The sequence below is a fragment of the Drosophila suzukii genome, chromosome 3 (assembly GCF_043229965.1).
Source record: "Drosophila suzukii chromosome 3, CBGP_Dsuzu_IsoJpt1.0, whole genome shotgun sequence".
Lineage (NCBI taxonomy): Eukaryota > Metazoa > Arthropoda > Insecta > Diptera > Drosophilidae > Drosophila > Drosophila suzukii.
This window is the reverse complement of record NC_092082.1, coordinates 41336586-41357968: the sequence shown is the minus strand read 5'-3', so window position 1 is coordinate 41357968 and position 21383 is coordinate 41336586. Positions and strand designations below refer to the sequence as shown.

The following is a 21383-nucleotide window of genomic DNA, read 5'->3' as shown; positions in this document are numbered from 1 at the left end:
CGTCCAGCGTCCCTTACTGGAGTTGTCCCAGGCTGCCTGCCAGTTGTCGACGCTCTGCATCCTGGTCTTGGCTCTGTGGTTCGCCTGATCGCCTGCTAGGGCCGCGCAAATCTCCTTGGCCTCCTGCACTAGTTCACATAGGGGAACTTGGCCTACAATGACAAGCGCTGCGTCGTTCGAGATTGTCATAAAGGCACTCGATATTCTGACGGTAGCTGCTTACAGCCGTGGCCTCGGCCCACCCCGGAGCAGCGTACAGCAACTGCGTCTCGACAACGGTCGCGAGGAGCTTACGTCTGACCTGCTTCGGTCCCCTGATGTTCAGCAGGATCCTGCAGAGCGATCCTGTGGTCTCACTGGCCTTTTTATTTACGTACTCTAGGTGTTCGCGGTAGGAGAGGCGGGTGTCTTGCATGACTCCCAGGTACCTTATGGCTCGCTGAGATACTATCGTTGTCCCTCCGATCTGTATATGCGCTGACTCCACTGCTTTCCTGCTTGATATCAGCACCGCTTCTGTTTCATGTGATGCCAGCTCTAGGCTCGCCACTCCTACACTGCTCGAATTGCGCAGTTTGCAGCTGCTTCCACGGCAGCAACTTCCTTGGCCACCACAACCAGCGCGACATCATCTGCAAAGCCAACTATATTGGTGCTGCTCGGCAGTGGGAGCTTCAGAACTCCGTCATACATCGTGTTCCAGAGGGCCCAGTACCGAGCCCTGAAGAACACCGGCTGTCACCTCGTAAGTCCTGGGGCCCACAGAGGTTTCCAGGACCAGCACCCTTTTGCTGAGGTAGCTGTGCACTACATTCAGCAGGTATTAAGGGATGTTAAAGGACCGTAGTGCCTCCAGTGTCCTCTTCCAATCGGCTAAGTTGAACGCATTCCGTATGTCCAGCGTGACCACTAGACAATACTTCTTCGTCCCACCCTTCCGTCTGGTGACAGCGATGGCTTTAGAAGCAATGTTGGTGACCCTCTCTATCGCATCTAGTGTCGATTTCGCTTTCCGGAAACCGTATTAGTTGGAAGAGAGTCCACCGGCATCCTTCATAGCAGCGTCAAGCCTTGTTGCAATGACCCTTTCGAAGACCTTGCTTATGGTGTCCAGCAGGCAGATGGGCCTGTAAGAAGAGGCTTCACCCGTTGGTCTCAGGAGTTTTTGGCGCTTCCACCTTTCGGGGAAGGTCCCTTCCAGCAGGCACGTGTTTTAGAGCGATGCTACCGCACCCGGATGGAGGGATAGCAGGACCTTCACTGCACTGTTCGGGATCAGATCCGGCCCAGGGGTCTTCATGTTCTTCATTCTTGCCACAGATAATATTTCCGTTTGCGTGACTGGACATATCGGGTTCCCAATTTGTCGCGTCCTTTGGGGGATGCAATGGGGGCGGCCTTCTCAAAACAGCACTTTGACGATACCTTCCAGTACCGCTGGGTCAGTAGGCGACCTAATTCACACGCTTGACCACCGTCTTGTAGGCTCTTCCCAATGGGTCGTTTTCCAGCTCGTCGCAGAGCTTGAGGTAGCTTTCCCTCTTGTTGTCCCGAATCGCCAGTTGCTCGAGTTGCAGGCTGGGAGGTTTGCGGTACCTCTCGCTTTTTGGACTAACCTCCTGGCTCGAAGGCAGGTCCTGCGCAAGCTAGCGACTTCCTCGCTTCACCAGTACACTGGCGCGTGGTGCTTCCGATAGGTCTTCCGCTGCTGCATGCTTAGGTCACAGGCTTCCTCCAGTCTAGCTGCCAACTTGTTCGCTGCTTCGTCTGCAGAGTCCAATTCAGAGACAGCCAATCCCTCCAGTGCACTGGCAAAGGTCTGTCTTTAGGCCACAGGTCTTGGCGGTAGGCTTTTCTTGGCCCGGTCGTCGACTTTGGCACGGTGGACCGCCAACTGTCTGCAGGATTGCCTCATGGTCGCTGGCCGTGAACACCTCGCCTATCCTCCAGCGTGTGCTACGGGATAAGGAGCTTCTCGCGAACGATAGGTCGATGATTAAACCGGTCCCAGCTTTGTTGAAGGTGTGCTCGTTCAACAGGACGATGTCCAGCGACGCAATAGCTTAGAGGATGGTGCGCCCCTTAGCGTTGGTATAGAGGGAGCCCCTTTCCGCGGCCCAGGCGTTAAAGTCGATTCCGATCACCACGTTGCTCCGTCCTCTCAGGTCACGGTTCAGCTCGTCCAGGATCCTGCTAATGGACGTCAGTGATAGACTGGGGGCCAGGTAGCAGCTGTAGAGTCATGTGCCGCCTACGTTCGCTCGGTCGAACCCCTCTACTGCCTTCATGTCCCGCACGGGTGGTGCACCCACTCCGCAGAGCCACAGTGCCACTTTGCCTGTGCGATCCGTGACCCAATCGCAACTGCTTTCCACTCTGTAGGGCTCACTGAGTATCGCCACCTCAGAACCCAGCCCGCGCACCGTCTGCTTCAAAATGTCCTGCGCGGCCCTACAGTGGTTCAGGTTTAGCTGAATCAATTGCATGTCGGTCGAGGTCTCCCTGTCCCGCTGGTTGTGGCTGAGCAGAATCTGCTTCCTGCCTGGTGCCTGGTCTTCTTCCTTCCTGCCGCAGAGCAGATCAAGCATGAAGGCTCCTTGCTGCACTTGGCTGCCCTTGTTCACCACATCTTATGCAGCAATCGCTCCTATACACTAGGCTCTTGCAGCTGCAATATGCCCGGATTCCAAGCATTTGAAGCATCTTGGGGGGCCTGTTCCTTCCTGCAGATGGTCCATCCAATCCGCACCTCGCCACGATGAAGGTCGGCTTTCCCCAGGGAGTAGGGCAATCTGATCACTGCCGACTGCGACTCCGCGTAGCCTCGACGCAGACTCCGAACTCTGATGCGCTCCGCATCGATGCCATACTGGCTCGCAATCGCAGCGCAGATTTCCTGCTCTGTCGCGATGGAGTCGATGTCTTGACCACCTCCCACTCGGCGACCGGAATTGGGGGGCTCATGGTCTTACTGGCGCCAGCGTGCGTCGCTTCTCTTTCTTGTGGCCCTTTTGGCAGGTTCTTTTGGGTGCTCCTGGGAGCTTTGTCACTTTTCTGCTGCGTTGGGCGCGTGGATGGCTCCGTTTGCGCTGCAGCATGTCCCCTCCAGACAGGCGTTGCCTGCTGTTCTTTGTCGGCGCTCTGCAAGCTTCGAGAGCATTTCGAGCACACAATTGCAGCATCCTGCCCATTCTCCCTGATACTGTCGTCCTTGCCGGCCTCTCTGTTCACCTCTAGGACGTTTGTGTGAAGCGCCTTCATGCGCCCGAACGTCTCCCTCTCGGCGACAGTTATGTGGCGCGCCGTCTTGTCCATCATCTTGGTGGATATCTCCTGCAGAAGCTTCCCCAGCTCCAAGGGATCCTCAAGGCAGATTGCCTCGTGGGAGGTCTTGCTCCTTTTGGCCGGCGTTGTCCTCTGCGAGTTTTCTGGGCTTGCAGGATCACGAGTCCTCTTAGGGGTTTCCTTAACTTCCTCGGTGTCTGCGATCAGCTCATCAACTTGGGTTGACGAAGGTGCCGGAGAGCGGGCGAGCTTGCTGCGCTTCCTAAATCCCGCTGCAACTCCATCGGTCCCCTCTTCCCTCGGATGGCGGGGAGATCTTGCCACCACTGGTCTGCCCACGAAAGGGTTCCCGGTTTGCTCGAGATTTCCCCTTCGCTTACGATGGGGGATATACCGCCCCTTTTTGTGTCCTCAGTGCCTCTTTTGATAGGCACCGCCGCGGCGGAGGGTTTGGAATTCAGCCCGATCCTTGGCCTTCTGCCTTTTGCCGTCCTTGAATCCAGGTGCCAGAAATTGGAGAATTTCGAATATTCAAAATTCAAAAATTCAGACAGGGCCCGCGTTTATGGCGCTTTCCAACACTATGTAATGTTAAGCGCGGGGATCCACGCTGTTAAGCTCCTACCCCCACGTTGTTCAACACTGTTCTGGTGGACCCCGGTCGGGTGGGTCCCCATCTTGCCGTTGCTACGTTTATGAAGCGTAGGTACCGTTTATATCTTGGACGTTGATGCACTATGGTCAGTACTAACAAGCGGCCCTACGACACCAAGCAATGCTTGTTACGCGTGGAGCCCTTCACAGTTTTGGGCAAGTAAATATAACAATAGTCAATTAAAGATACAGGTCAAAATACGAATAGACGAGATACATAAAGTAAAACAAATTAGTTACTAGGTAGGATTGTATTATTGATTTAAAGATAGGAAGTGGGTCGGTAGTAGATATTAGGAGATATAATCTATTATAATCATTTAAAAGTACTCTAACAAGTTCATGCAATGCATAGTTAGCGATACAGTGATTTAATACTAAAGGAATATAGTCTCTAGTGAATCTATTTGGCACATTAAAATGCAGGCAACCCAGTAACTCGGGTCACCCTGAATAAGATTTCTAATAAACGTTATACCAATCATAGTTCTACGTTTAGCTAATGATGGTAAGTTAATTAGAAGTAGTCTACTAGAGTAGGATGGTAGTATTAGGCTTGTATCCCAGTTAAGTCTCCGTAAGGCAAATATCATGACGTTTTTTTGCACTCAATCCGGTCTATATGCACCCTATATTGGGGACTCCAAACAGGAACGCAGTACTCAAGAATTGGTCTGACTAATGAAATAAACAAGGTCTTTGTGACATAGGGACCACCGAATTCCTTCGACCTTGTACCTTGTAACCTTCCTTGTAAGCACGCCCCTGTCTTTATTTACCATACTAGTAATGTGATCAGAAAAGTTAAGTTTAGGATCCATATAGACTCCAAGATCGTCAGCATGCGTTATCCTATCTAACACACAACGACTCAAATTATAAGTTGAGTAGTGGGACACGAAAAAAGGTCATTAGTTTACACTTAGAACCATTTAAATACAATTCATTATCCATGCACCATGTTTGAAATGCATTTATTGCAGGCACAACTTAACGTCATCTGCGTACATAAGTACACGTGACTTCGTTAAGCCTAATGGAAGGGGAACCCCACTATGGGTGCAAGCTGTTGAAGTCACTTAGGACTATAGTTGGTAGGTTTGTTGGGGAAAAGACGTTTTGGAGGTTGTTTGTGCGAAGTTGTTTATTGGGAGAGTTGTATGTGCGTGTGTATTAGTGTACATTTTTTTGGAATTTATCAGAATGGCAATAGCTTCAATCTCTGGAATCAGTTGGTGTTGCGTGTGGGAGATAGAATTATACACCAGTATAGCTGTGCCTCCGAATGCATTAGTATTGTGACTGCAGAGAAGTGTAAAGTTTACAGGGGTAGGTAGAGATTCTGTGTGAGATACATGGGTTTCTTGTAGGGCAAATATATGTGGGTTATATTGTTAGAAGAGTATTTGGAGTTCTTGGTAATTATTATTGTAGCCTATTATGTTCCATTGAATTATTTTAAGCATTAATCTAGGTTAGTAAGGGTGATGGTATTTTCATTAATTTCCATATCGCATGAGTCGCTAGAAGCATTCTCAGGCGTAGTTGAGTTTTTTTTTTTGGTTTTTTTGTGGTGGTTTTGGCTGAGGACTGAAGGTTTGCGATCATGCGTTTGGACGTGGTAGGCGGTAGGACTTGGACAGTGTTGGTGGTTGCTTTGGGGGGTTGGGTTAGTTTTAGCTTATCTAAGTTATTCTGCATATGATGTTGGAGTAGTCCTGGAGGTAGTTGGTTCTTGTTAGGTTTGGTTGGGTGCTTTGAGATGTTGAGGTCTTGTGTTTTATTGTGGTAATTTTTTAATTTTTTTTTTTTATTTTTTTAAAATTACTTTATTACCTACACGTATATACAGGAAAAGGATAAGTACAGGCAACAGGAGTAGGGGGCCGTGGTTTGCGCGGTATCACCGCAAGGTATTGCTTCGCGCAATGGTAGCCACCTAGGCTGTAGCTCCTCTCCTCTCGTTATCGGAGCGACGCAGCGTTCGCAGTACACTCGATGCGTAGGCTGCCGTCGCTTCCCAATTCGCCTCATTTAGCAGCATTGGGGGCAGAAAAGTTTCTAGCCGAGCTCGTGCACCGGTGGTCTCCATCGGTTTTTGGCGGTCGTAGCCAAAGCGGCGACATTCAAAGAGGACATGCTAAGCGTCCTCAACAATCCCACTGCCGCACTCTGGGCAACCGTCTTCCGTGTCGTGTCCGAAGCGCTTAAGGAAGCTTCGGAAGCAACCGTGTCCACTCAGCGCCTGCGTGAGGTAAAAATCTACCTAAGCGTGTTTCCTCTTTACCCATGGCTCTATACTGGGGATGAGCTGGTGCGTCCAGCGTCCCTTACTGGAGTTGTCCCAGGCTGCCTGCCAGTTGTCGACGCTCTGCATCCTGGTCTTGGCTCTGTGATTCGCCTGATCGCCTGCTAGGGCCGCGCAAATCTCCTTGGCCTCCTGCACTAGTTCACATAGGGGAACTTGGCCTACAATGACAAGCGCTGCGCCGTTCGAGATTGTCCTAAAGGCACTCGATATTCTGACGGTAGCTGCTTACAGCCGTGGCCTCGGCCCACCCCGGAGCAGCGTACAGCAACTGCGACTCGACAACGGTCTCGAGGAGCTTACGTCTGACCTGCTTCGGTCCCCTGATGTTCAGCAGGATCCTGCAGAGCGATCCTGTGGTCTCACTTGCCTTTTTATTTACGTACTCTAGGTGTACGCGGTAGGAGAGGCGGGTGTCTTGCATGACTCCCAGGTACCTTATGGCTCGCTGAGATACTATCGATGTCCCTCCGATCTGTATATGCGCTGACTCCACTGCTTTCCTGCTTGATATCAGCACCGCTTCTGTTTCATGTGATGCCAGCTCTAGGCTCGCCACTCCTACACTGCTCGAATTGCGCAATTTGCAGCTGCTTCCACGGCAGCAACTTCCTTGGCCACCACAACCAGCGCGACATCATCTGCAAAGCCAACTATATTGGTGCTGCTCGGCAGTGGGAGCTTCAGAACTCCGTCATACATCGTGTTCCAGAGGGCCCAGTACCGAGCCCTGAAGAACACCGGCTGTCACCTCGTAAGTCCTGGGGCCCACAGAGGTTTCCAGGACCAGCACCCTTTTGCTGAGGTAGCTGTGCACTACATTCAGCAGGTATTAAGGGATGTTAAAGGACCGTAGTGCCTCCAGTGTCCTCCCCCAATCGGCTAAGTTCAACGCATTCCGTATGTCCAGCGTGACCACTAGACAATACTTCTGCGTCCCACCCTTCCATCTGGTGACAGCGATGGCTTTAGAAGCAATGTTGGTGACCCTCTCTATCGCATCTAGTGTCGATTTCGCTTTCGGGAAACCGTATTAGTTGGAAGAGAGTCCACCGGCATCCTTCATAGCAGCGTTAAGCCTTGTTGCAATGACCCTTTCGAAGACCTTGCTTATGGTGTCCAGCAGGCAGATGGGCCTGTAAGAAGAGGCTTCACCCGTTGGTCTCAGGAGTTTTTGGCGCTTCCACCTGTCGGGGAAGGTCCCTTCCAGCAGGCACGTGTTTTAGAGCGATGCTACCGCACCCGGATGGAGGGATAGCAGGGCCTTCACTGCACTGTTCGGGATCAGATCCGGCCCAGGGGTCTTCCTGTTCTTCATTCTTGCCACAGATAATATTTCCGTTTGCGTGACCGGACATATCGGGCTCCCAATTTGTCGCGTCCATCGGGGGATGCAATGGGGGCGGCCTTCTCAAAACAGCACTTTGACGATACCTTCCAGTACCGCTGGGTCAGTAGGCGACCTAATTCACACGCTTGACCACCGTCTTGTAGGCTCTTCCCAATGGGTCGTTTTCCAGCTCGTCGCAGAGCTTGAGGTAGCTTTCCCTCTTGTTGTCCCGAATCGCCAGTTGCTCGAGTTGCAGGCTGGGAGGTTTGCGGTACCTCTCGCCCCTTGGACTAACCTCCTGGCTCGAAGGCAGGTCCTGCGCAAGCTAGCGACTTCCTCGCTCCACCAGTACACTGGCTCATGGTCTTCCGATAGGTCTTCCGCTGCTGCATGCTTAGGTCACAGGCTTCCTCCAGTCTAGCTGCCAACTTGTTCGCTGCTTCGTCTGCAGAGTCCAACTCAGAGACAGTCAATTCCTCCAGTGCACTGGCAAAGGTCTGTCTTTAGGCCACAGGTCTTGGCGGTAGGCTTTTTTTGGCCCGGTCGTCGACTTTGGCATGGTGGACCGCCAACTGTCAGCAGGATGGCCTCATGGTCGCTGGCCGTGAACACCTCGCCTATCCTCCAGCGTGTGCTACGGGATAAGGAGCTGCTCGCGAACGATAGGTCGATGATTGAACCGGCCCCAGCTATGTTGAAGGTGTGCTAGGAGCCCTCGTTCAACAGGACGATGTCCAGCGACGCAATAGCTTCGAGGATGGTGCGCCCCTTAGCGTTGATATAGAGGGAGCCCCATTCCTCGGCCCAGGCATTAAAGTCGATTCCGATCACCACGTTGCTCCGTCCTCTCAGGTCACGGCTCAGCTCGTCCAGGATCCTGCTAATGGACGTCAGTGATAGACTGGGGGCCAGGTAGCAGCTGTAGAGTCATGTGCCGCCTACGTTCGCTCGGTCGAACCCCTCTACTGCCTTCATGTCCCGCACGGGTGGTGCACCCACTCCGCAGAGCCACAGTGCCACTTTGCCTGTGCGATCCGTGACCCAATCGCAACTGCTTTCCACTCTGTAGGGCTCACTGAGTATCGCCACCTCAGAACCCAGCCCGCGCACCGTCTGCTTCAAAATGTCCTGCGCGGCCCTACAGTGGTTCAGGTTTAGCTGAATCAATTGCATGTCGGTCGAGGTCTCCCTGTCCCGCTGGTTGTGGCTGAGCAGAATCTGCTTCCTGCCTGGTGCCTGGTCTTCTTCCTTCCTGCCGCAGAGCAGATCAAGCATGAAGGCTCCTTGCTGCACTTGGCTGCCCTTGTTCACCACATCTTATGCAGCAATCGCTCCTATACACTAGGCTCTTGCAGCTGCAATATGCCCGGATTCCAAGCATTTTAAGCATCTTGGGGGGCCTGTTCCTTCCTGCAGATGGTCCATCCGCACCTCGCCACGATGAAGGTCGGCTTTCCCCAGGGAGTAGGGCAGTCTGATCACTGCCGACTGCGACTCCGCGTAGCCTCGACGCAGACTCCGAACTCTGATGCGCTCCGCATCGATGCCATACTGGCTCGCAATCGCAGCGCAGATTTCCTGCTCTGTCGCGATGGAGTCGATGTCTTGACCACCTCCCACTCGGCGACCGGAATTGCGGGGCTCATGGTCTTACTGGCGCCAGCGTGCGTCGCTTCTCTTTCTTGTGGCCCTTTTGGCAGGTTCTTTTGGGTGCTCCTGGGAGCTTTGTCACTTTTCTGCTGTGTTGGGCGCGTGGATGGCTCCGTTTGCGCTGCAGCATGTCCCCTCCAGACAGGCGTTGCCTGCTGTTCTTTGTCGGCGCTCTGCAAGCTTCGAGAGCATTTCGAGCACACAATTGCAGCATCCTGCCCATTCTCCCTGATACTGTCGTCCTTGCCGGCCTCTCTGTTCACCTCTAGGATGTTCGTGTGAAGCGCCTTCATGCGCCCGAACGTCTCCCTCTCGGCGACAGTTATGTGGCGCGCCGTCTTGTCCATCATCTTGGTGGATATCTCCTGCAGAAGCTTCCCCAGCTCCAAGGGATCCTCAAGGCAGGTTGCCTCGTGGGAGGCCTTGCTCCTTTTGGCCGGCGTTGTCCTCTGCGAGTTTTCAGGGCTTGCAGGATCACGAGTCCTCTTAGGGGTTTCCTTAATTTCCTCGGTGTCTGCGATCAGCTCATCAACTTGGGTTGACGAAGGTGCCGGAGAGCGGGCGAGCTTGCTGCGCTTCCTAAATCCCGCTGCAACTCCATCGGTCCCCTCTTCCCTCGGATGGCGGGGAGATCTTGCCACCACTGGTCTGCCCACGAAAGGGTTCCCGGTTTGCTCGAGATTTCCCCTTCGCTTACGATGGGGGATATACCGCCCCTTTTTGTGTCCTCAGTGCCTCTTTTGATAGGCACCGCCGCGGCGGAGGGTTTGGAATTCAGCCCGATCCTTGGCCTTCTGCCTTTTGCCGTCCTTGAATCCAGGTGCCAGAAATTGGAGAATTTCGAATATTCAAAATTCAAAAATTCAGACAGGGCCCGCGTTTATGGCGCTTTCCAACACTATGTAATGTTAAGCGCGGGGGTCCACGCTGTTAAGCTCCTACCCCCACGTTGTTCAACAATTTTCTGGTGGACCCCGGTCGGGTGGGTCCCCCATCATGCCGTTGCTACGTTTATGAAGCGTAGGTACCGTTTATATCTTGGACGTTGATGCACTATGGTCAGTACTAACAAGTGGCCCTACGACACCAAGCAATGCTTGTTACGCGTGGAGCCATTCACAGTTTTGGGCAAGTAAATATAGTCAATTAAAGATACAGGTCAAAATACGAATAGACGAGATACATAAGGTAAAACACGGGCTTGTATCCCAGTTAAGTCTCCGTAAGGCAAATATCAAGACGTTTTTTTGCACAGACTCAATCCGGTCTATATGCACCCCATATTGGAACTCCAAACAGGAGCGCAGTACTCAAGAATTGTTCTGACTAATGAAATAAACAAGGTCTTTGTGACATAGGGACCACCGAATTCATTCGACCACCTTTTGATAAATGTAAGCACGCCCCTGTCTTTATTTACCATAGTAGTAATGTGATCAGAAAATTTAAGTTTAGGATCCATATAGACTCCAAGATCGTCAGCATGCGTTATCCTATCTAACACACAACCACTCAAATTATAAGTTGAGTAGTGGGACACGAAAAATGGTCATTAGTTTACACTTAGAACCATTTAAATACAATTCATTATCCATGCACCATGTTTGAAATGCATTTAGATCCGATTTTAAGGCTAAACTTTGTGCGGGGTCATTATATTGCAGGCACAACTTAACGTCATCTGCGTACATAAGTACACGTGACTTCGTTAAGCCTAATGGAAGGGGAACCCCACTATGGGTGCAAGCTGTTGAAGTCACTTAGGACTATAGTTGGTAGGTTTGTTGGGGAAAAGACGTTTTGGAGGTTGTTTGTGCGAAGTTGTTTGTTGGGAGAGTTGTATGTGCGTGTGTATTAGTGAACATTTTTTTGGAATTTATCAGAATGGCAATAGCTTCAATCTCTGGAATCAGTTGGTGTTGCGTGTGGGAGATAGAATTATACACCAGTATAGCTGTGCCTCCGAATGCATTAGTATTGTGACTGCAGAGAAGTATAAAGTTTACAGGGGTAGGTAGAGATTCTGTGTGAGATACATGGGTTTCTTGTAGGGAAAATATATGTGGGTTATATTGTTAGAAGAGTATTTGGAGTTCTTGGTAATTATTATTGTAGCCTATTATGTTCCATTGAATTATTAATTATTAATCTAGGTTAGTAAGGGTGATGGTATTTTCATTAATTTCCATATCGCATGAGTCGCTAGAAGCATTCTCAGGCGTAGTTGAGTTTTTTTTTTGGTTTTTTTGTGGTGGTTTTGGCTGAGGACTGAAGGTTTGCGATCATGCGTTTGGACGTGGTAGGCGGTAGGACTTGGACAGTGTTGGTGGTTGCTTTGGGGGGTTGGGTTAGTTTTAGCTTATCTAAGTTATTCTGCATATGATGTTGGAGTAGTCCTGGAGGTAGTTGGTTCTTGTTAGGTTTGGTTGGGTGCTTTGAGATGTTGAGGTCTTGTGTTTTATTGTGGTAATTTTTTAATTTTTTTTTTTTATTTTTTTAAAATTACTTTATTACCTACACGTATATACAGGAAAAGGATAAGTACAGGCAACAGGAGTAGGGGGCCGTGGTTTGCGCGGTATCACCGCAAGGTATTGCTTCGCGCAATGGTAGCCACCTAGGCTGTAGCTCCTCTCCTCTCGTTATCGGAGCGACGCAGCGTTCGCAGTACACTCGATGCGTAGGCTGCCGTCGCTTCCCAATTCGCCTCATTTAGCAGCATTGGGGGCAGAAAAGTTTCTAGCCGAGCTCGTGCACCGGTGGTCTCCATCGGTTTTTGGCGGTCGTAGCCAAAGCGGCGACATTCAAAGAGGACATGCTAAGCGTCCTCAACAATCCCACTGCCGCACTCTGGGCAACCGTCTTCCGTCTCGTGTCCGAAGCGCTTAAGGAAGCTTCGGAAGCAACCGTGTCCACTCAGCGCCTGCGTGAGGTAAAAATCTACCTGGGCGTGTTTCCTCTTTACCCAAGGCTCTATACTGGGGATGAGCTGGTGCGTTCAGCGTCCCTTACTGGAGTTGTCCCAGGCTGCCTGCCAGTTGTCGACGCTCTGCATCCTGGTCTTGGCTCTGTGATTCGCCTGATCGTCTGCTAGGGCCGCGCAAATCTCCTTGGCCTCCTGCACTAGTTCACATAGGGGAACTTGGCCTACAATGACAAGCGCTGCGCCGTTCGAGATTGTCCTAAAGGCACTCGATATTCTGACGGTAGCTGCTTACAGCCGTGGCCTCGGCCCACCCCGGAGCAGCGTACAGCAACTGCGACTCGACAACGGTCGCGAGGAGCTTACGTCTGACCTGCTTCGGTCCCCTGATGTTCAGCAGGATCCTGCAGAGCGATCCTGTGGTCTCACTTGCCTTTTTATTTACGTACTCTAGGTGTTCGCGGTAGGAGAGGCGGGTGTCTTGCATGACTCCCAGGTACCTTATGGCTCGCTGAGATACTATCGTTGTCCCTCCGATCTGTATATGCGCTGACTCCACTGCTTTCCTGCTTGATATCAGCACCGCTTCTGTTTCATGTGATGCCAGCTCTAGGCTCGCCACTCCTACACTGCTCGAATTGCGCAGTTTGCAGCTGCTTCCACGGCAGCAACTTCCTTGGCCACCACAACCAGCGCGACTTCATCTGCAAAGCCAACTATATTGGTGCTGCTCGGCAGTGGGAGCTTCAGAACTCCGTCATACATCGTGTTCCAGAGGGCCCAGTACCGAGCCCTGAAGAACACCGGCTGTCACCTCGTAAGTCCTGGGGCCCACAGAGGTTTCCAGGAGCAGCACCTTTTTGCTGAGGTAGCTGTGCACTACATTCAGCAGGTATTAAGGGATGTTAAAGGACCGTAGTGCCTCCAGTGTCCTCCCCCAATCGGCTAAGTTCAACGCATTCCGTATGTCCAGCGTGACCACTAGACAATACTTCTTCGTCCCACCCTTCCATCTGGTGACAGCGATGGCTTTAGAAGCAATGTTGGTGACCCTCTCTATCGCATCTAGTGTCGATTTCGCTTTCCGGAAACCGTATTAGTTGGAAGAGATCCCACCGGCATCCTTCATAGCAGCGTTAAGCCTTGTTGCAATGACCCTTTCGAAGACCTTGCTTATGGTGTCCAGCAGGCAGATGGGCCTGTAAGAAGAGGCTTCACCCGTTGGTCTCAGGAGTTTTTGGCGCTTCCACCTGTCGGGGAAGGTCCCTTCCAGCAGGCACGTGTTTTAGAGCGATGCTACCGCACCCGGATGGAGGGATAGCAGGGCCTTCACTGGACTGTTCGGGATCAGATCCGGCCCAGGGGTCTTCCTGTTCTTCATTCTTGCCACAGATAATATTTCCGTTTGCGTGACCGGACATATCGGGTTCCCAATTTGTCGCGTCCATCGGGGGATGCAATGGGGGCGGCCTTCTCAAAACAGCACTTTGACGATACCTTCCAGTACCGCTGGGTCAGTAGGCGACCTAATTCACACGCTTGACCACCGTCTTGTAGGCTCTTCCCAATGGGTCGTTTTCCAGCTCGTCGCAGAGCTTGAGGTAGCTTTCCCTCTTGTTGTCCCGAATCGCCAGTTGCTCGAGTTGCAGGCTGGGAGGTTTGCGGTACCTCTCGCCCCTTGGACTAACCTCCTGGCTCGAAGGCAGGTCCTGCGCAAGCTAGCGACTTCCTCGCTCCACCAGTACACTGGCGCGTGGTGCTTCCGATAGGTCTTCCGCTGCTGCTTGCTTAGGTCACAGGCTTCCTCCAGTCTAGCTGCCAACTTGTTCGCTGCTTCGTCTGCAGAGTCCAACTCAGAGACAGCCAATCCCTCCAGTGCACTGGCAAAGGTCTGTCTTTAGGCCACAGGTCTTGGCGGTAGGCTTTTTTTGGCCCGGTCGTCGACTTTGGCATGGTGGACCGCCAACTGTCAGCAGGATGGCCTCATGGTCGCTGGCCGTGAACACCTCGCCTATCCTCCAGCGTGTGCTACGGGATAAGGAGCTGCTCGCGAACGATAGGTCGATGATTGAACCGGCCCCAGCTATGTTGAAGGTGTGCTAGGAGCCCTCGTTCAACAGGACGATGTCCAGCGACGCAATAGCTTCGAGGATGGTGCGCCCCTTAGCGTTGATATAGAGGGAGCCCCATTCCTCGGCCCAGGCATTAAAGTCGATTCCGATCACCACGTTGCTCCGTCCTCTCAGGTCACGGCTCAGCTCGTCCAGGATCCTGCTAATGGACGTCAGTGATAGACTGGGGGCCAGGTAGCAGCTGTAGAGTCATGTGCCGCCTACGTTCGCTCGGTCGAACCCCTCTACTGCCTTCATGTCCCGCACGGGTGGTGCACCCACTCCGCAGAGCCACAGTGCCACTTTGCCTGTGCGATCCGTGACCCAATCGCAACTGCTTTCCACTCTGTAGGGCTCACTGAGTATCGCCACCTCAGAACCCAGCCCGCGCACCGTCTGCTTCAAAATGTCCTGCGCGGCCCTACAGTGGTTCAGGTTTAGCTGAATCAATTGCATGTCGGTCGAGGTCTCCCTGTCCCGCTGGTTGTGGCTGAGCAGAATCTGCTTCCTGCCTGGTGCCTGGTCTTCTTCCTTCCTGCCGCAGAGCAGATCAAGCATGAAGGCTCCTTGCTGCACTTGGCTGCCCTTGTTCACCACATCTTATGCAGCAATCGCTCCTATACACTAGGCTCTTGCAGCTGCAATATGCCCGGATTCCAAGCATTTGAAGCATCTTGGGGGGCCTGTTCCTTCCTGCAGATGGTCCATCCGCACCTCGCCACGATGAAGGTCGGCTTTCCCCAGGGAGTAGGGCAATCTGATCACTGCCGACTGCGACTCCGCGTAGCCTCGACGCAGACTCCGAACTCTGATGCGCTCCGCATCGATGCCATACTGGCTCGCAATCGCAGCGCAGATTTCCTGCTCTGTCGCGATGGAGTCGATGTCTTGACCACCTCCCACTCGGCGACCGGAATTGGGGGGCTCATGGTCTTACTGGCGCCAGCGTGCGTCGCTTCTGTTTCTTGTGGCCCTTTTGGCAGGTTCTTTTGGGTGCTCCTGGGAGCTTTGTCACTTTTCTGCTGCGTTGGGCGCGTGGATGGCTCCGTTTGCGCTGCAGCATGTCCCCTCCAGACAGGCGTTGCCTGCTGTTCTTTGTCGGCGCTCTGCAAGCTTCGAGAGCATTTCGAGCACACAATTGCAGCATCCTGCCCATTCTCCCTGATACTGTCGTCCTTGCCGGCCTCTCTGTTCACCTCTAGGATGTTCGTGTGAAGCGCCTTCATGCGCCCGAACGTCTCCCTCTCGGCGACAGTTATGTGGCGCGCCGTCTTGTCCATCATCTTGGTGGATATCTCCTGCAGAAGCTTCCCCAGCTCCAAGGGATCCTCAAGGCAGGTTGCCTCGTGGGAGGCCTTGCTCCTTTTGGCCGGCGTTGTCCTCTGCGAGTTTTCTGGGCTTGCAGGATCACGAGTCCTCTTAGGGGTTTCCTTAACTTCCTCGGTGTCTGCGATCAGCTCATCAACTTGGGTTGACGAAGGTGCCGGAGAGCGGGCGAGCTTGCTGCGCTTCCTAAATCCCGCTGCAACTCCATCGGTCCCCTCTTCCCTCGGATGGCGGGGAGATCTTGCCACCACTGGTCTGCCCACGAAAGGGTTCCCGGTTTGCTCGAGATTTCCCCTTCGCTTACGATGGGGGATATACCGCCCCTTTTTGTGTCCTCAGTGCCTCTTTTGATAGGCACCGCCGCGGCGGAGGGTTTGGAATTCAGCCCGATCCTTGGCCTTCTGCCTTTTGCCGTCCTTGAATCCAGGTGCCAGAATTTGGAGAATTTCGAATATTCAAAATTCAAAAATTCAGACAGGGCCCGCGTTTATGGCGCTTTCCAACACTATGTAATGTTAAGCGCGGGGATCCACGCTGTTAAGCTCCTACCCCCACGTTGTTCAACACTGTTGCCGTTGCTACGTTTATGAAGCGTAGGTACCGTTTATATCTTGGACGTTGATGCACTATGGTCAGTACTAACAAGTGGCCCTACGACACCAAGCAACGCTTGTTACGCGTGGAGCCCTTCACAGTTTTGGGCAAGTAAATATAACAAAAGTCAATTAAAGATACAGGTCAAAATACGAATAGACGAGATAAATAAATTAAAACAAATTAGTTACTAGGTAGGATTGTATTATTGATTTAAAGATAGGAAGTGGGTCGGTAGTAGATATTAGATGATATAATCATTATAATCATTTAAAAGTACTCTAACAAGTTCATGCAATGCATAGTTAGCGATACAGTGATTTAATACTAAAGGAATATAGTTTCTAGTGAATCTATTTGGCACATTAAAATGCAGGCGACCCAGTAACTCGGGTCACCCTGAATAAGATTTCTAATAAACGTTATACCAATCATAGTTCTACGTTTAGCTAATGATGGTAAGTTAATTAGAAGTAGTCTACTAGAGTAGGATGGTAGTATTAGGCTTGTATCCCAGTTAAGTCTCCGTAAGGCAAATATCATGACGTTTTTTTGCACAGACTCAATCCGGTCTATATGCACCCCATATTGGGGACTCCAAACAGGAGCGCAGTACTCAAGAATTGGTCTGACTAATGAAATAAACAAGGTCTTTGTGACATAGGGACCACCGAATTCCTTCGACCACCTTTTGATAAATGTAAGCACGCCCCTGTCTTTATTTACCATAGTAGTAATGTGATCAGAAAATTTAAGTTTAGGATCCATATAGACTCCAAGATCGTCAGCATGCGTTATCCTATCTAACACACAACCACTCAAATTATAAGTTGAGTAGTGGGACACGAAAAATGGTCATTAGTTTACACTTAGAACCATTTAAATACAATTCATTATCCATGCACCATGTTTGAAATGCATTTAGATCCGATTTTAAGGCTAAACTTTGTGCGGGGTCATTATATTGCAGGCACAACTTAACGTCATCTGCGTACATAAGTACACGTGACTTCGTTAAGCCTAATGGAAGGGGAACCCCACTATGGGTGCAAGCTGTTGAAGTCACTTAGGACTATAGTTGGTAGGTTTGTTGGGGAAAAGACGTTTTGGAGGTTGTTTGTGCGAAGTTGTTTGTTGGGAGAGTTGTATGTGCGTGTGTATTAGTGAACATTTTTTTGGAATTTATCAGAATGGCAATCAATCTCTGGAATCAGTTGGTGTTGCGTGTGGGAGATAGAATTATACACCAGTATAGCTGTGCCTCCGAATGCATTAGTATTGTGACTGCAGAGAAGTGTAAAGTTTACAGGGGTAGGTAGAGATTCTGTGTGAGATACATGGGTTTCTTGTAGGGAAAATATATGTGGGTTATATTGTTAGAAGAGTATTTGGAGTTCTTGGTAATTATTATTGTAGCCTATTATGTTCCATTGAATTATTTTAAGCATTAATCTAGGTTAGTAAGGGTGATGGTATTTTCATTAATTTCCATATCGCATGAGTCGCTAGAAGCATTCTCAGGCGTAGTTGAGTTTTTTTTTTTGGTTTTTTTGTGGTGGTTTTGGCTGAGGACTGAAGGTTTGCGATCATGCGTTTGGACGTGGTAGGCGGTAGGACTTGGACAGTGTTGGTGGTTGCTTTGGGGGGTTGGGTTAGTTTTAGCTTATCTAAGTTATTCTGCATATGATGTTGGAGTAGTCCTGGAGGTAATTGGTTCTTGTTAGGTTTGGTTGGGTGCTTTGAGATGTTGAGGTCTTGTGTTTTATTGTGGTAATTTTTTAATATTTTATTTTTTTTATTTTTTTTAAATTACTTTATTAACTACACGTATATACAGGAAAAGGATAAGTACAGACAACAGGAGTAGGGGGCCGTGGTTTGCGCGGTATCACCGCAAGGTATTGCTTCGCGCAATGGTAGCCACCTAGGCTGTAGCTCCTCTCCTCTCGTTATCGGAGCGACGCAGCGTTCGCAGTACACTCGATGCGTAGGCTGCCGTCGCTTCCCAATTCGCCTCATTTAGCAGCATTGGGGGCAGAAAAGTTTCTAGCCAAGCTCGTGTCCCGGTGGTCTCCATCGGTTTTTGGCGGTCGTAGCCAAAGCGGCGACATTCAAAGAGGACATGCTAAGCGTCCTCAACAATCCCACTGCCGCACTCTGGGCAACCGTCTTCCGTGTCGTGTCCGAAGCGCTTAAGGAAGCTTCGGAAGCAACCGTGTCCACTCAGCGCCTGCGTGAGGTAAAAATCTACCTGGGCGTGTTTCCTCTTTACCCAAGGCTCTATACTGGGGATGAGCTGGTGCGTCCAGCGTCCCTTACTGGAGTTGTCCCAGGCTGCCTGCCAGTTGTCGACGCTCTGCATCCTGGTCTTGGCTCTGTGGTTCGCCTGATCGCCTGCTAGGGCCGCGCAAATCTCCTTGGCCTCCTGCACTAGTTCACATAGGGGAACTTGGCCTACAATGACAAGCGCTGAGCCGTTCGAGATTGTCCTAAAGGCACTCGATATTCTGACGGTAGCTGCTTACAGCAGTGGCCTCGGCCCACCCCGGAGCAGCGTACAGCAACTGCGACTCGACAACGGTCGCGAGGAGCTTACGTCTGACCTGCTTCGGTCCCCTGATGTTCAGCAGGATCCTGCAGAGCGATCCTGTGGTCTCACTTGCCTTTTTATTTACGTACTCTAGGTGTTCGCGGTAGGAGAGGCGGGTGTCTTGCATGACTCCCAGGTACCTTATGGCTCGCTGAGATACTATCGTTGTCCCTCCGATCTGTATATGCGCTGACTCCACTGCTTTCCTGCTTGATATCAGCACCGCTTCTGTTTCATGTGATGCCAGCTCTAGGCTCGCCACTCCTACACTGCTCGAATTGCGCAGTTTGCAGCTGCTTCCACGGCAGCAACTTCCTTGGCCACCACAACCAGCGCGACATCATCTGCAAAGCCAACTATATTGGTGCTGCTCGGCAGTGGGAGCTTCAGAACTCCGTCATACATCGTGTTCCAGAGGGCCCAGTACCGAGCCCTGAAGAACACCTGCTGTCACCTCGTAAGTCCTGGGGCCCACAGAGGTTTCCAGGACCAGCACCCTTTTGCTGAGGTAGCTGTGCACTACATTCAGCAGGTATTAAGGGATGTTAAAGGACCGTAGTGCCTCCAGTGTCCTCCCCCAATCGGCTAAGTTCAACGCATTCCGTATGTCCAGCGTGACCACTAGACAATACTTCTTCGTCCCACCCTTCCATCTGGTGACAGCGATGGCTTTAGAAGCAATGTTGGTGACCCTGTCTATCGCATCTAGTGTCGATTTCGCTTTCCGGAAACCGTATTAGTTGGAAGAGAGTCCACCGGCATCCTTCATAGCAGCGTTAAGCCTTGTTGCAATGACCCTTTCGAAGACCTTGCTTATGGTGTCCAGCAGGCAGATGGGCCTGTAAGAAGAGGCTTCATCCGTTGGTCTCAGGAGTTTTTGGCGCTTCCACCTGTCGGGGAAGGTCCCTTCCAGCAGGCACGTGTTTTAGAGCGATGCTACCGCACCCGGATGGAGGGATAGCAGGGCCTTCACTGCACTGTTCGGGATCAGATCCGGCCCAGGGGTCTTCCTGTTCTTCATTCTTGCCACAGATAATATTTCCGTTTGCGTGACCGGACATATCGGGTTCCCAATTTGTCGCGTCCATCGGGGGATGCAATGGGGGCGGCCTTCTCAAAACAGCACTTTGACGATACCTTCCAGTACCGCTGGGTCAGTAGGCGACCTAATTCACACGCTTGACCACCGTCTTGTAGGCTCTTCCCAATGGGTCGTTTTCCAGCTCGTCGCAGAGCTTGAGGTAGCTTTCCCTCTTGTTGTCCCGAATCGCCAGTTGCTCGAGTTGCAGGCTGGGAGGTTTGCGGTACCTCTCGCCCCTTGGACTAACCTCCTGGCTCGAAGGCAGGTCCTGCGCAAGCTAGCGACTTCCTCGCTCCACCAGTACACTGGCGCGTGGTGCTTCCGATAGGTCTTCCGCTGCTGCTTGCTTAGGTCACAGGCTTCCTCCAGTCTAGCTGCCAACTTGTTCGCTGCTTCGTCTGCAAAGTCCAACTCAGAGACAGCCAATCCCTCCAGTGCACTGGCAAAGGTCTGTCTTTAGGCCACAGGTCTTGGCGGTAGGCTTTTCTTGGCCCGGTCGTCGACTTTGACATGGTGGACCGCCAACTGTCAGCAGGATGGCCTCATGGTCACTGGCCGTGAACACCTCGCCTATCCTCCAGCGTGTGCTACGGGATAAGGAGCTGCTCGCGAACGATAGGTCGATGATTGAACCGGCCCCAGCTATGTTGAAGGTGTGCTAGGAGCCCTCGTTCAACAGGACGATGTCCAGCGACGCAATAGCTTCGAGGATGGTGCGCCCCTTAGCGTTGATATAGAGGGAGCCCCATTCCTCGGCCCAGGCATAAAAGTCGATTCCGATCACCACGTTGCTCCGTCCTCTCAGGTCACGGCTCAGCTCGTCCAGGATCCTGCTAATGGACGTCAGTGATAGACTGGGGGCCAGGTAGCAGCTGTAGAGTCATGTGCCGCCTACGTTCGCTCGGTCGAACCCCTCTACTGCCTTCATGTCCCGCACGGGTAGTGCACCCACTCCGCAGAGCCACAGTGCCACTTTGCCTGTGCGATCCGTGACCCAATCGCAACTGCTTTCCACTCTGTAGGGCTCACTGAGTATCGCCACCTCAGAACCCAGCCCGCGCACCGTCTGCTTCAAAATGTCCTGCGCGGCCCTACAGTGGTTCAGGTTTAGCTGAACCAATTGCATGTCGGTCGAGGTCTCCCTGTCCCGCTGGTTGTGGCTGAGCAGAATCTGCTTCCTGCCTGGTGCCTGGTCTTCTTCCTTCCTGCCGCAGAGCAGATCAAGCATGAAGGCTCCTTGCTGCACTTGGCTGCCCTTGTTCACCACATCTTATGCAGCAATCGCTCCTATACACTAGGCTCTTGCAGCTGCAATATGCCCGGATTCCAAGCATTTGAAGCATCTTGGGGGGCCTGTTCCTTCCTGCAGATGGTCCATCCAATCCGCACCTCGCCACGATGAAGGTCGGCTTTCCCCAGGGAGTAGGGCAATCTGATCACTGCCGACTGCGACTCCGCGTAGCCTCGACGCAGACTCCGAACTCTGATGCGCTCCGCATCGATGCCATACTGGCTCGCAATCGCAGCGCAG

General features: G+C 51.8%; 3 protein-coding genes across 3 annotated transcripts; all 3 read right to left on the bottom strand.

The window, feature by feature from the left end:
- Positions 1 to 2063: 2063 nt before the first annotated feature.
- Positions 2064 to 2588, bottom strand: LOC139352785 (uncharacterized). Its single transcript, XM_070995415.1, has 2 exons — positions 2272 to 2588; positions 2064 to 2190 (listed from the first exon to the last, which is right to left on the bottom strand). The coding sequence occupies exons 1-2, from the start codon at positions 2586 to 2588 to the stop codon at positions 2064 to 2066; spliced, it is 444 nt and encodes a 147-aa protein (XP_070851516.1).
- Positions 2589 to 8282: 5694 nt separating this feature from the next.
- LOC139352784 (uncharacterized) lies at positions 8283 to 8852 on the bottom strand. Its single transcript, XM_070995414.1, has 2 exons — positions 8536 to 8852; positions 8283 to 8454 (listed from the first exon to the last, which is right to left on the bottom strand). Exons 1-2 carry the CDS (start codon positions 8850 to 8852, stop codon positions 8283 to 8285), a joined length of 489 nt encoding a protein of 162 aa, XP_070851515.1.
- An 11658-nt stretch (positions 8853 to 20510) lies between these two features.
- On the bottom strand, positions 20511 to 21080 carry LOC139352783 (uncharacterized). Its single transcript, XM_070995413.1, has 2 exons — positions 20764 to 21080; positions 20511 to 20682 (listed from the first exon to the last, which is right to left on the bottom strand). Exons 1-2 carry the CDS (start codon positions 21078 to 21080, stop codon positions 20511 to 20513), a joined length of 489 nt encoding a protein of 162 aa, XP_070851514.1.
- Between the last annotated feature and the right edge of the window lie 303 nt (positions 21081 to 21383).